We start from the raw sequence: 14,301 nt of genomic DNA on the forward strand, positions 1-14,301 counted from the left end.
TTCTTTGTATATTTGCATTAACTACACATTTTCTGGAAAAGGAAGATGTCTTGTTTACCTTTGAATCTCTAACACTGATTATTATAGAGTATCACTTAGAAAAAATCCATTTGTTTAACAAATACTACAGAGTACCTGTTAAGTCCTACATGCTATTTGGGGTTTTTAGGAATGTAAAGGTGAGGAGAACCTGAAATGTGGCTGTTTTCTTCAGACTATTGGAGAAGATCAACAGTAATTAAATCATCACACAAATAGAAGTGACATGAAAAATGAGGCATACTGGACAGGCGATTAGGTGACATCTCTTATACAAGCTATTTCCAAAGTGACTGATTAAAAGAATTCTACAATACAGAGACAGAGTTAGAGCCTCTATTCTAAGTCCCAGAACCTACCCTGCACTTTCAGAATGACTTCACTGAATACCTCATAGAGAATTTCCTTCAAGAAATAACTTGAAGAAAACAGAGTATACCATGGGGGACTTCACATCATATCTTAGAACCTGGAAACACTGACCCTACCTTCAAGAAGAAAGGTTAAAAGTCATCTGCTTGGTGATCTCATGAAAGTGAAATAATCATATAGGAACATAATACTCAAAGCCATTTTTTGAGAATACGAACACTGAGAATTAATATAGTTAACTCTAGACCAAATGTCAGAATGAAACAAAATTATGAAATAAAAAGTGTGTTCATTCATTTAGCAAATGTCTTTTAAAATCTACTATATGTGGGTATGTCCCAGACCCTGGAAATACAGCACTGAATGTTCCTGTGCACAGAAGAGGATGCCATAGCGGCAGGGACACAAGATGAAAACACAAACAGACCATTTAGAGGCTCCTGAGTCTCTTTAAAGGCAGCCTCCACATGGGAAAAATACTTGTTTGCTTAACAAAGCAACCTGGACTCTTTACCCAACTAACAGAGATCAGAAGTCAGAAATAGTTCCAACATTTCGAGGTACACGGTATTCACTGCATTGTTGACATTAGTGCCGCTTGCTACTCTTCTCTCCCTTTCTCGAGAGACTGTCAACTTGCTTAGCACAGAGGACCTTATTTGCTACCTTAGCATTCCAGAAAACCTACACATCCGGCATCCAACCTACAGAAAAGGGGATTTGGTCCACCTGTAATGTTTATCTACCTCTCTGTAGTAGCTTGAGACTCTAAGAAGTAGCCAATATTTCAAAGCTAAAGCTTACCTTTACCACATAAGTAGGATAAAAATGTCCACAGCTAGTCTGCAGAGGTCCACTCCTGCATCCCTGATCATATGATTTCAAGTAAATCTCCAGAGAAACACAGTTCTATCTCCTCCAAAGCACCCTGAATGCTTCTAAAATGTTAGAGCTTCTCCAGATGCAATTGGTTTTTATGTAAACTTTATTATGGTCACTACTATGCTTAGATGTTTCAAACTATAGATAAAAAATAACCTACACTTTCAAACACTAGGAGGGAAAAAAGGAAGAAAGAAAAGAAAGGACTCTAACTAAATAGCTTCACAACAAACAGGCCATTTTAAGAAAAGACATCCAATTATATAGAATCTGATTGCTGATAATAGCTTGGACATCTTAAGAAATTTAGCAACTTCAGCACAAAACAATTGAAGTGAACTATTGAGGATAAAATCATCCCCTAGACTCAACATACAGTTGCAAAAAGAGTGAGAAAGCTTGCTGATTCACTGCCCCCTCTGTTCCCAGTTCCCAATGCCAAACACATCAGATAGCAAATATTAAGGCTTTGTTAAAATTAAAATTCATAGGAGAAGTCTGTTTTTCAGTGACAACGTTATATTTGATTTTTCAATTTTGAATCTTGGACTCTCTGAAAACATAGAACTGATGATATAAATACACAAGAAAAAATTTCCATTGTATCTAAATACGTACGTATGTGTCTATTTCACTTATATAAGTCAAACATGAGAATTAGGCCTTGAACTAACAGACACTAACTTCAAGGTCCTTTAGGGAATGCAATCTTTTCATCTATAAATCCTTCCCCTTAAGGATATGAAGGTTTTCTCAATAAGTGTGTATTCTATATTATAATAAAACAACTCTAGCTATATGTTTTTCTTTCATCTAGCAACAGCCTGAATTTACAGTCAATTTGGAAAATTCTTAAAAGCAGTCCACACCTCTACCTTGAGCACTGCATTAAAACTCTCAGAGGAAACTTGCTAGTTCTCAGCAACACATCTCTATTTGAAGGCACTCTAAGCAGGAACAAAGGAGACTGTTTTACACATGGACAGTGTGAATTCCTATCATGGAAAGAAAAGGCAAGTGGCATACTTTACTTCATTGCCTTGTCTGCAGAGCATACACACAGCCCTATGAGCTCTGAGAGTGGTAAGCCATCTCCTAGCAAAACCTTCATGGTGTATTGCGTGATTAGCGATGTTCTTGGTGAAGGAAAGATTGAAAGAATTAATGGCTTAGTTTGGTAAAGTTAAGTGAAGTCTCCATATGATTTCTCTAAAAGACAGTGAGACTAAAATTCATCTTAGTAGTAGGCAAATGAATCTCTGTGTTATGATAAATGGAGTCTCTTTTAGAGGTTGGAGATAACTATTCCTATTTTGCTAACTAAAGTCAGCAAAATCATTGTTAAGAGGAACACATTTTCCAAGTCCTGAAAGAACGTTTTTCTGAGAAAAATGAGAGAGCATCATGATTTAAAAAAGAAACTATCACTCACAGATTCCTTTCCCAGCTTCTTTTGCAGCCGTGTTTGCCACTGGACAGCTTGCATGACAATGGCTTCCCACCTTCTTTCAAGATTAACAATGATCAGCTGCATGGGCTGGTGGTCTGCGTTCAGGTTGCAGGTCTCCCGGTCATCCAGAAGATGTTGGCATAAACGCAGGATGGAGGCCACTCCCCGACGTCGCTGTTTGATTTCACGACAGAGGGACTGCAATGCAAAGAGGGACCGATCCATGAGCATTTACAGGACAGAGTTCCCTTAAACATACAACATTCTCTTCCATCGTAATTTTAAATTGTAGGAATATGCTTAACCGTGAATAAATGGGATAAGAAGGCCTCTGGAGTTACTTTTGGATTGCATATCTTCTACCCAAGTGATTTTTGCTTCATCCCATTCTCCTCCTCCTCTCCCCCTCTTTTTTAAACATTTCTACATCTAAACTGTTGGGTCCCTCTTTGATACCTCGGTGATTAACTTAATGAAACAAATCATTTAGGTCATATAAATGCCAAACAGATTGCCATGCTTTGCTTCAAGGCCATAGAAAACACAAAAGACAGAAAAATCCTCCAAAAGAAAATGGGATATTTCCAAATTTTCTCCTAGAATCTCTGCAGCCAAAAGTTTACTTTTCTACTGACTAGAAATAAGTTAAATAAGATTGTAAAAAAAATTGATATATAACAGCTATTATTTGAAAAAAATATGGTAAGCAACATTTCTCTTCTGAAACTTGATTAACAAAGAAATAATATTTTGAAAACAGAAATTAGGATACAGGATGATTACTGCATTATTTGTTAGTTGCTGTGTTTCTCTTAATAGACATTCACACTATTTAAGAAGGATATGCATCCATCAAAATAACATTTTGCCCCCAGAAGCATTTGTATTGCTGCAGTGACCCTAAGCTGAATGATTCAAGCAAAATAGTGGGCACACACGTCTTAAAATATTGTATCTTTTCTTTGCCTACGGATAGTGTATAAGTGATATTCTAATTCAAAGCCTTCAGGAGAAATGATGATTATATCCACAAACATCACTGAATTACTAATCTCCCTCTACTGCTACAATTGGACTTTTCTAACAGTTAACAGATTGCTTATTAATCAACAAGGGTAAACAAGACAATGCAATTTAATTTAGTGCTAGAGTTTTAATGCCTGAAAGTATTTGTGCTTAAAATGTTAATCTAGATAAGGCTTCATTAGAAGAAGTCTTAAAATGATTAAGTGCGGTTCACTGAAATGTGCACAGTGGTAGTAGATCAGCAGGTGGACGTTTCATACAGATGTTCCATTTATTGATATAATACATGCTATAGCCATTTAAACGACCCTCACTCAGTAATAGCTGGAATTCTATTATTTCTGTAATGAGAGAACCCTGTACCTTTAATATTTCTGAATTTTAAATAAGGAGAATGACAAATTCCCACACCTCTATTTATAGCAAAATATAACTAGGAATTTTATTATTCAATTTATACCAGTACAGCATTTTCAGTTATGTTTCTTGAATTTAGCCTTATTTATTTTCCTAGAGGTTCATTACTATTTTCCTTATATAACTCCTGATTGAACCACCAGGTCTGACAAATTTCTTTACTGACACTATTCATTAGTTCAATGCTGAATGGAGAGAAACTCCTACACAATCAAAGATAAAACTTAAAGAGTTTACCAAGGCAACAGGCATTGTTTCCATTTCCTCCTCCAATTCTGCTGACTTTCTCTTTTACATGCTTTCTCTCTTTCCCTCTATTTCACTCTCTCTCTCACACACACACACACATAACCTTCAATTTGCTCTCTTGCTCTAGAACAACTGTTGAGCAAGTCAGACTATTAAGTCCACTTAATATCTGTCAATTTTACACCCAAAGTTCAACACTTCAAGATGACATAATAATATAACCAACTGGGACTGCTTCAAAAGAGTTCTATGAATGTGTATATAGAAGATTTTACTTTTGTTTGTATTTGTCATTAATTTGTTAAAAGGGTTGTGGGGGGGCTAGAAAATCAAAAGAGATGTTCCATGCTGCCAAACTGGATCTTGCAAAACTCTATTTTAAGTTGCCTAAAATAATGACTGCATTTCTCCAGCCAACAAAGAATCCTGATGTTTCTTAGCTGAATGAGAATTTGCCAGAGATGGCAGTAAAGGTATGTGTGGCGTTAGTCAGCACAGCCACATTAGGTGATATTTACAAAGGAGCCCAAACGGGCTTTATTCATCTCACAGGGGTTTCCAAAGTTCTGAAATAGGACATGTGAGGTGGCCAAGGGAAATTTTCATAAAGCTGATTAGCAATAACTTTTAATATGAATCTAGTTTATGGGGTTGCACAGAGTCGGACACGACTGAAGTGACTTAGCAGCAGCAGCAGCAGAACACATCCAGTATTTAAGTATCCACATCTGAACTCCAGTCAGTTGATAGGTTTTAACCATGTGTTAGGTGTTTTTAAAAATTGTTGACACTCACTATCAGATTTTTATGTCTCCATAATTTTGCAAATTTAAAAAATTTAAATATCCAAAGAACTCAGTGTATATTCTAGATTAATAATTTATCCTGTATGCACACTTCAGAAATAACACTACTTTAAAGAGAAGAGGAACACTGAGAATTTTACATGGAAACATATTTTTTAGTACCTTTTTACATCTAAGAGATATAATTGATAAAATTACATTCTTTTACATAAATGTATTTCCATGTCAAGCATTAAAATATACATATTTATTTATAATCACAAACACATACTAAATAAAATCAGTACATTTGCTGGCAATGTTTCTTAGAATCAGTAGAGTTCACATTATTTCTATGATAAACTATGCATAGAGAAATGTTAAATATAACTACATAGGCACAAAATGATTATTATAACTATTTTTGGCTTACTTTTTGAGAGAAGCACTTTTAAACAGAAATTCAAGCTAAGCAATCTAAGTAAGTCTCAGAAATAAGACGAACTCATTCCTGCCTCCAGACTTCCTCAAATGTGTATTGTACCTTGCATCTGCTAGGTACTATTTCAGGCATGGAGGCGTCAAAAAAGATCAAGTTACTGTCCCCGCTCTCAAGAATCAAAAGCCTACTGGAAATGGACTAAACAAATAAGTGTGGTACCAAGAATAATACAGAGGTAAGTGCTAACAGAAGTTTATGCAGGTTGCTATCAGAGTAGTCATGAAATCAGGGAAATGATGTGAGCCAGATTGTCCAAGTTGGGTAGTTGAGGTTACAAGGACAGAAGGTCCAGTAGCAAGTAGTCTGGGACACTGAGAGTACCAGGCAGGTTGGAGAAAAGAGTGAATGGAGCCCCTGGAAAAGTCAGTAAAGAATGGAAAAATCTGGAAGGTTTTGTTATACATATACACGCATCTATTCTTTTTCAAACTTTCTCCCATTTAGGTTGTTACATAACATTGAGCAAAGTTCCCTATGTTACATAGTAAGTCCATGTTGATTATCCATTGTAAATATTGCAGTGTGTACATGTCAGTCCGAAACTCCTTAACTATCCCTTCCTCCCACCCTTCTTTCCTAGCAACCATAAGTTTGTTCTCTAAGTCTATAAGTCTTTCTGCTGTACATCTGAAACTAACACAACACTGTTAATCAACTATACTCCAATATAAAAAGTTAAAAAATAAATTCTGGAGAAGATATGAGGAAAAGGGAACCCTCCTACATTGTTGGTGGGAATGTAAACTGGTGCAGGAACTGTGGAAAACAGGTTCACCAAAAAACTAAAAAGAGAATTAACATATGATCCAAAAATACCACTCCTCGGCATATATGCAGACAAACTCTAATCCAAAATGATACATGCATCTCTAGGTTCATGCATGGATGTATGCTAAGTCACTTCAGTCGTGTCCAACTCTTTGTGATCCTATGGAGTATAGCTCACCAGTCTACTGTCAATGGGATTCTCCAGGCAGTAATATGGGAGTGAGTTGCCATTCCCTTCCCTAGGGGATCTTCCTGACCCAGGGATTGAACTCACATCTTCTGTTCTCCTGCATTGTAAGTGGATTCTTTACCACTGACCCACCAGAAAAGCCCTAAGTTCTACTCATAAGAGCCAAGACATAGAAACTATCTAAATGTCCGTTGACATATGAACGGACAAAATGATGTGGTACATATCTACAGTGGAATATTATTCAGCCATAAAAAAGAATGAAATAATGCCATTTGCAGTAACATGGAGGCAACCAGAGATTATCATACTAAGTGACATAAGTCAGAAAGAGAAAGACAAACACAATTATTTGTCTATTTCACTTATAGATAAGTGAAATATTTATTTCACTGATATGTGGAATCTAAAATATGACATAAATGAACCTATCTATGAAACAGACTCACGGACATAGGGAACAGATTGGTGGCTGCCAAGGGGAGTGGGTAGAGGAGGAATGGATGGGGAGGTTATGGTTAGCAGATTTAAGTTATTATACATGGAATGGATAAACAACAAAGTTCTACTATATAGCATAGAGAACTATATTCAGTATCCTATGTTAAACCATAATGGAAAATAATATTTTAAAAAGATGTGTATATATATATGTATATGTATATATACATATGTATGTATATACACAAATATATAACTGACTCCCTTTGCTATAGAGCAGATTAATGCAATATTGTAAATCAACTATACTTAAACTAAAATTTACCATTTTAATTTACAAAAAGAAAAATTTGGAAGATTTTTCATTATCACCAGTTTTGAAGCATTGCCCTTGATATCCAATGAGATCATGTTGGTTCCTAAGCATAATCATATTGCCTTCTCATAAAAGTAGAAAGGGAAGATGTGGGAAAGAGAATATAAATATAAAGAAGGAGAATAATCAACATGTCTAAGAGAAAAAGATTTCAAACACTTTTGTATTTAGTTATCATTATTATTTGGTAATCTTTGGTCATTTTTTTCCTAAAGAGCTACCTTTGTTAGTATGGAGGTCATTGTCTTAGTATCACTTCAGAATCTGATTGTTGGAATATAGTTTGATGTGCTACTTTTAAGTCTCTAATGACCTACTTTATTTGCTTATTTTACATTTCTACTCAGTTTCTTCATCTTACTTTAAAAGTTGATTTGCTATAAAAGTTGAGAAGTACATAAAAGCAAAAATCAAAATTCCTAAGTTGTTTTTTCCTTTACAGTTCACCACTTTAAACATATCTTCTTGGACGTGTTACAAGAGAGCTGTCGACAGATTGAAGGTATTTGTTTTACACTTACAAACTAGCAATGGTTTTCAATCCACTAATGGTGATACAAAGGGGTGTTTTGGTTTATCTGGGGGTTTTCTCCTCTCCTGACCTGCTCTATGAGTTTCTTTGATAGCTGAAACTACTCATATTATGGAGCCAAATATGACGCTGGTGTAGTTTTATTAACTGAAATAATAAATCAATTATTTTTTAAATTGTTACTGAATGGCTAAAAAAATTGATGAATCAATCAATGAATACATCTTTTCAGCCAGTGATAACTTTATATTATTCATATTTGCTTGATGATCTCCAGAATTTTAATATAATTAAGAATGCTGATTGTTTTAATAGTATATTGGGGGATTTTATACCTTTTGGTTACTTTTGTCAAGTAAGTAATTTACCAACTAGTGACTAATATGTTTGGTATTGCGCTAAATTAAATAGAAGCTTTGTTCTGAGAGAGTTTACATAGTAATCAAAACCTTGATGACTGTTTGGCAAGTACAAGGCATCCCATAATGTTAATGCCTATAGCCAACGTGTGAGAAGAATGTATAGCAGATGGGAAAAATGAGAGGCTATGATGGTACCTCTATGATTCTCCAAAAGATGCTTTTGGCTTTTTGGTTTGGAATCATCATTTGGAGGCAAGGTTGGGAAAGATGACATGAATGATACTTCTTGTAGCAATAAACAACTATTGGGTGTCATGTGTCAAACACCATACTTTTCACTACAGGATTGGTACTGGTGGATAAGAGGCCAATAATATGATGTGGTACCTGATCTTAAGGGCTTGTAAACTGGCTGTAAAGAGAAGACTCTTGGCCACTCACAATAAGAGATATCAATGCAACACAAAGGTTTTTGATAAGACCTAACCCATCAAGTTATTGTTGGTTTTTAAATGAGGTAAGTGAGGGATTGGGGGCAGGACAAGAAGGGGGCAACAGAGGGTGAGATGGCTGGATGGCATCACCGACTCGATGGGTATGAGTTTGGGTAAACTCCGGGAGTTGGTGATGGACAGGGAGGCCTGGCGTGCTGCGATTCATGGGGTCGCAAAGAGTCGGACACGACTGAGCGACTGAACTGAACTGAACCCATGAAGTTATTGTAGGTTTTTAAATGAGATAAGTGAGGTAAATGTACCTTGTGAACAGTGAGGCTATGACCCAAAAGTAACACAGAGTTGATATACATACTAAATTATGAGCACTGACTTTGAAGATGAGAAAGATCATTACCAGCTAAAGTAGATAATTGCTAGAGTTCTCCTCTTAGTAGTATTTTCTTAGTTATTTTTCACTAATCTCCAATACTAATGACAAATCTTTTGTATATTTCTGTATGCTATGCATTTTCTTAGGTATTTCATATGTATCAACTCATTTAATTCTCAGAGTAGCACTCTGAGATCACATGAATGATATCAGCTTCTTGAAGAGGGTCTGAGACATACATTACTGTCATCTACCTATTTTATAAATGAGATGATAGAGACACGAAGAGGTTAAGTATCTGACCAGTGATGACACAGTTAATAAGGAGCAAAGGATTTTAACCCATGCAGCCTGAATCAAGAACCAATCCATGAAACTATGCCACACTGCCTTTCATAAGAGAGCTGAAGAAGCTTGCAAAATTTTGACATTTTCAGACCATCTCTGCCCCTGAGTCCTAATCAGAAGTTGTTGCAGCCATAAACTTACTGTCGATGAGAGGGCCAACAACTTGGTTCATATACCTGTCAGGGGTTTATCTTATACTCATTCCTAACCCTGAAAATACAGTAAGAATTAGTAAACTATGCAATTCTTAAGCCTAGGGAAGTTAAGATAGCAGAGGTGGAAAAATATGAATTAATTCATTGAACAAATATTTAATAAACACATATTATAATGGACACTGTTCTCAGTGGTTGAGATACATCAGTGAACAAAACATAGTCAAAATGTTCTGCCCTCAAGAACCTCATATTTTAGCAGACAGTGGGAGCTAATCTCTTTTCTGAGAAAGATATAAATTATATAAATAATAAAGAAGAGATTTAACAAAAGTGAGAAACATTCATTAGGCAAATGATTAGCAAAGTTTCCAGCAAGGGGTCAGGAGATATTTTGGTCCTGACAGCTCCATTCTTGAGACAATTATGTGCTTAACTATACCTACTGTATAATGTATGCTGCAAATAAGAATTTCCAACCTACAATTGTAAAGGAGTAATTCTTCAAAACAGAAAAAAAAATTAAAACACCCAAGTGAGGTGTGAATAATGACTTGAATATTTTAAAGAAAATATGGACAAAAGACATCTTCATATTTTAACTGATTTCGAACTTAAAAGACACCAGCCAATACAGGAACTCAGCTCAGTTGCAAACTCTGGGACTTGATCTATACTGAAGCTAAATATTCTATAAGCATGCAGTGAAGTGCAAAAAATAGCAATTGAAAAATGACATGATTAAATGGCACGACATGCAATCATTTGCTCTCAATTATATCAATGTATCTTCTTCATTTCTAGGAGTCAGGCAGAAATATTGTTTTTTAAATGCCTCTATTAAATTGGTCACCAATAATAAAATAGATGAGAGTCCTAATACGCTCATTTACATACCATACATCATACACTACAAAACTATTCTCTCCAAACAGTTTTACTCATAGATTTGTCTCCTGGTTGTCATGCGTCTTTGCTACATTAGCAGATTTTAAAAGCATAATACTGCCTTCAGGACCATTTGTAGAAAAACATTTGTGAAACTTTTCTAGTTAACCCTTGGCAGGGTCCTTATTGCTAATTATGGAAAAGGTATTGATATAATATCTTGGCTGTCACATTTTATTATGATGACGGTAGAAGCAGAATCTAGGTCTGACATTTTGGAAATACCATCTAATTGCAAGTCAGAAACAGAGAATGACAGTTTTAAGTAGATTATAACTTCTTGCAAAATAACAAACTGGTTTATTTAATGTAAAAGCTAGATTTTAAAAATAGCATTAAAGCCCCCTGAATTGATTCACCAAGCACATCTCTATTGGCTTCGTGAAGAGGGTCTGGGATGTGTGCCAAAATAGTTTTAAAATTGTACATGACAGTATAAGTCTAGATTCTAACACTAAATGATTTCTTTTAGCCATTTAAAATCAAAGTATTCTCAGTGAACACTTTCATTTGTAAGAAAAACCATCTCCCCTCTGTTCATCTAGGCTGCAGATAAGTGAAATGCCATCTTTACCACCATGGCCTAATTAGCCTGACCTTTGACCTAGAAAAAGATCTTGTTCTTGTAATCTAGAATCTTCACCAATCAAGATGAACCATTAAGGGCCACCGTGACTATTACTACTAAAAATTCTTAGCACCCTTTGATGAATGGTATCATCGAAGGAAAAACCATTCTTTTAACATACTCATATTTATGTTTTAATGTTTTATACATTCATCTGTTTAAAAAATATTAATTATATTTGGAAAGGAGTATTTCTATTCCTCTTAACAACTTTTTAACTGTGGACCAAACTTAATAAGCATTCTAAAAATGAAGACTCTGTGTTATTCCATGAAAGCTGTTGCTAGCCCTGTGTGGCATTCTTTAATTTCTTTGTGACTTATCCTACACTATGTTAAGTACTTTTAAACATGTTTGTTTTTAAGAATCAAGCTCAGTGATCATGCTCTTAGTTCATATCCACATGTAATTAGTAATATGTTATATACTTCCTTTTCTAAATTAAAAATACTATTAAAATTCCAGACATATAGCACAATATGAAGATTAAGTTACTCTAAAGAAAATGGTAATAGCTTACGGATTGCTTGTGTCATTACTAAAATGCTGGTATCTATTACAGAGTCCCTCTGGAATAAAGAATGCACTTTTGGCAATAATCTCCTAAAAACATGTCCATTATTGTTAAGATGCTAAACTAGTTTGCAATTATAGAAAGGTAACTTTTAGCAATAAGAGGGAAGGGGTGCTGGATATAAATGCAACTTAGCCATTATACTATAAATACCTTTTCTGAAAATCCTACAGTCATTCTTTTCATAAGTAGATAAGGCATTAATTGCCATTTATTTTTACATTATTATATTTTGAAATCTTTTTACAATGCCTACTGTGCTTTTTATCTCTTACTGATTCCATGGGAAGTATTTTAAAGTAATTCTGGAGAACAGATGAAGGCGATTTTCTTCTCTGGGTTATTTATGGATCCCAACTATCTGAACTCACCTGTGAGTTCAGGTGAAAGAAGAATCATCATAAAAAACCACACCTGGAGAATGAAGTACCATTCAGAAGGAAAGACAGAGAACACAGGAGCAAGGCTGACACATACGGAATTCCCAGGGATAATGTGGAACATAAAGAAGACAGATCATTAGACTAAGTAATTTCACAAATCAGTCAACTCTGCTCTGTGATACTTTTCTAATGCTCTTATCCATACACAGCTGACTATTTCTCAACCATCTTCTCCACCAAATCCTATTTTTTTCAGACTTATCTCTGGCTAACTTACTTGTATTTCCTATGAAGCCACTCCTGGAACTCATCACAAAGCTCAGTGCTACTTGAAGTATAACAGCTAGGAACTGGTATTTTAGGGAAGTATTACTGCTATTCAAGAATCCTACAGATGGGAAATAAATGAATTAGAGAACTCTAGGGACCCAGCAAGAGTGCAGGAAGAAAGTTAGGCTATGGGGAATAACACCACTAAAAAAGAGGAAAATAATACTAGGGACAAAAGTCAACATTAGAAAGACCTTTCTGTTTTTTCATTTATACCTTCCTGACCTGGAAGAGGCTGAGGTATAGCCAGCTCTATAAACTTCATATTTCTTATTTTATTTTCATAGCACCTAAAACAAATAGGACACTTTCCTGTGGGTTTGGACCATTGGGAATTTGCTTCTTAGCTCTTTCTTTTGCATTTGTGGAGGAAGCCCAGGGCAACTCGACTCCTTTTTCACCGGCTTTCAGTATTCCCAGATGTGCAGTAATACTAACCGCACTCTCAGGGTCGTTTAGAAGTTTAACTAATACATAATGGCAAAACACTCTTCAACTGTTATATGAAGTAGTAGAGAGATGCTGACTAAATATTAGCCAAATGGTAAATTGCTATAATGATTACGTAGCTCAAAGCAATATTCCACAACCTTATGGGAAGGAAATGTAATAAGAACTTCATTCTTTAAACACTCCCATAGCTCAAACAAAGCAGAAGTCCAGGAGAAATTTTTGAGAGCAGTTTCTTGAACAAAGCTAATTTTCCTTTTAGAAGAATATGTTTTCTTTTTCTGAGAAAAAACACCACATCCTTCTCCTGCTTGCTCCCCCAAACAAGATTAAATACATTGGAGAATAGTTTTCTCATTAATCTCCTTCATCTGTCAGCAACGTAGAACACAAGTGATCTAAGCATAAATGTGCTTTAGTGGAACATTTGAGAGGCAACTTGGATTGAGAGGGGAAAGAAACAACTTACAGTCTTCTTACACAGTAATTAGTTATGTGATCTTCAGTAAATGATATAACTTTTATGTGCCCTCAATACACCATCTCTAAAATGCAATGATCCTTTAGTGTTTACCATCTTCTTATATCTGATTATTATATAACTTTGTTCTGAGACAGGAAAAATTTCATATGGTGGTCCTTTAAAAAATAATAAAACATTGAATATCTCTATTCAGTTGCAAAAGGACTCTCATCTTTGCTGATGAACTTTTAAGGATGATAGAATATTAGTTTCATTTAGTCTGTATCATTCTTACTCATTTTCCTCTTCACTGGCCTGCACTGTGGGCAATGGCTTTAACTGGACAAGTGGGTGGTTGCAATCATTTGCACAAATCATCCTTACTTGGTCTCAAGATTCTTCTCATGTCTTGGTCATGTTCTAACATCTTCAAAGTCTAACTCCAAATATTTTCATAGTAAGAACCACATGCCTAAGCAAAGTACACAAGACTGTAAATTTAACTTCCAGTGTTGCTTTTGTAAAACTGTGAAGTCTGTTATACCAGAGTTTATATTATAGACAGTTAGGGTGACATAGTTGAATGGATCCATTGGTTCTCTTGCTGGTAGTCTTGGCTGACAGATAAAGAAGTGAATTGGTTTTCAAACATCTCTCCAGGCTCTAGAGGACATTTCTCCTGTCATGACTGAGCAGCAATAAAGAGGGACATTTTTTAGAAAATGAGAAGAGCATAGGACAAGGAGGAGCCAACATAGGATAATAGGAGGGGCCTAATGAGCTTCTAACATCAGACCTATCTA

At 35.4% G+C, this 14,301-nt stretch overlaps 1 protein-coding gene across 1 annotated transcript in view; it reads right to left on the reverse strand.

Moving 5' to 3' along the window:
* The window catches only part of AKAP6 (A-kinase anchoring protein 6), a 486,146-nt gene that overhangs the window by 53,232 nt on the left and 418,613 nt on the right, over positions 1-14,301 (reverse strand). Inside the window, exon 12 of the mRNA XM_020870415.2 lies at positions 2,726-2,941. Within this exon, the coding sequence (XP_020726074.2) occupies positions 2,726-2,941 (216 nt within the window). The remainder of the gene's footprint in view (positions 1-2,725; positions 2,942-14,301) is intronic.

Source organism: Odocoileus virginianus, chromosome 16 (genome assembly GCF_023699985.2).
Source record: "Odocoileus virginianus isolate 20LAN1187 ecotype Illinois chromosome 16, Ovbor_1.2, whole genome shotgun sequence".
Classification (NCBI taxonomy): Eukaryota; Metazoa; Chordata; class Mammalia; order Artiodactyla; family Cervidae; genus Odocoileus; species Odocoileus virginianus.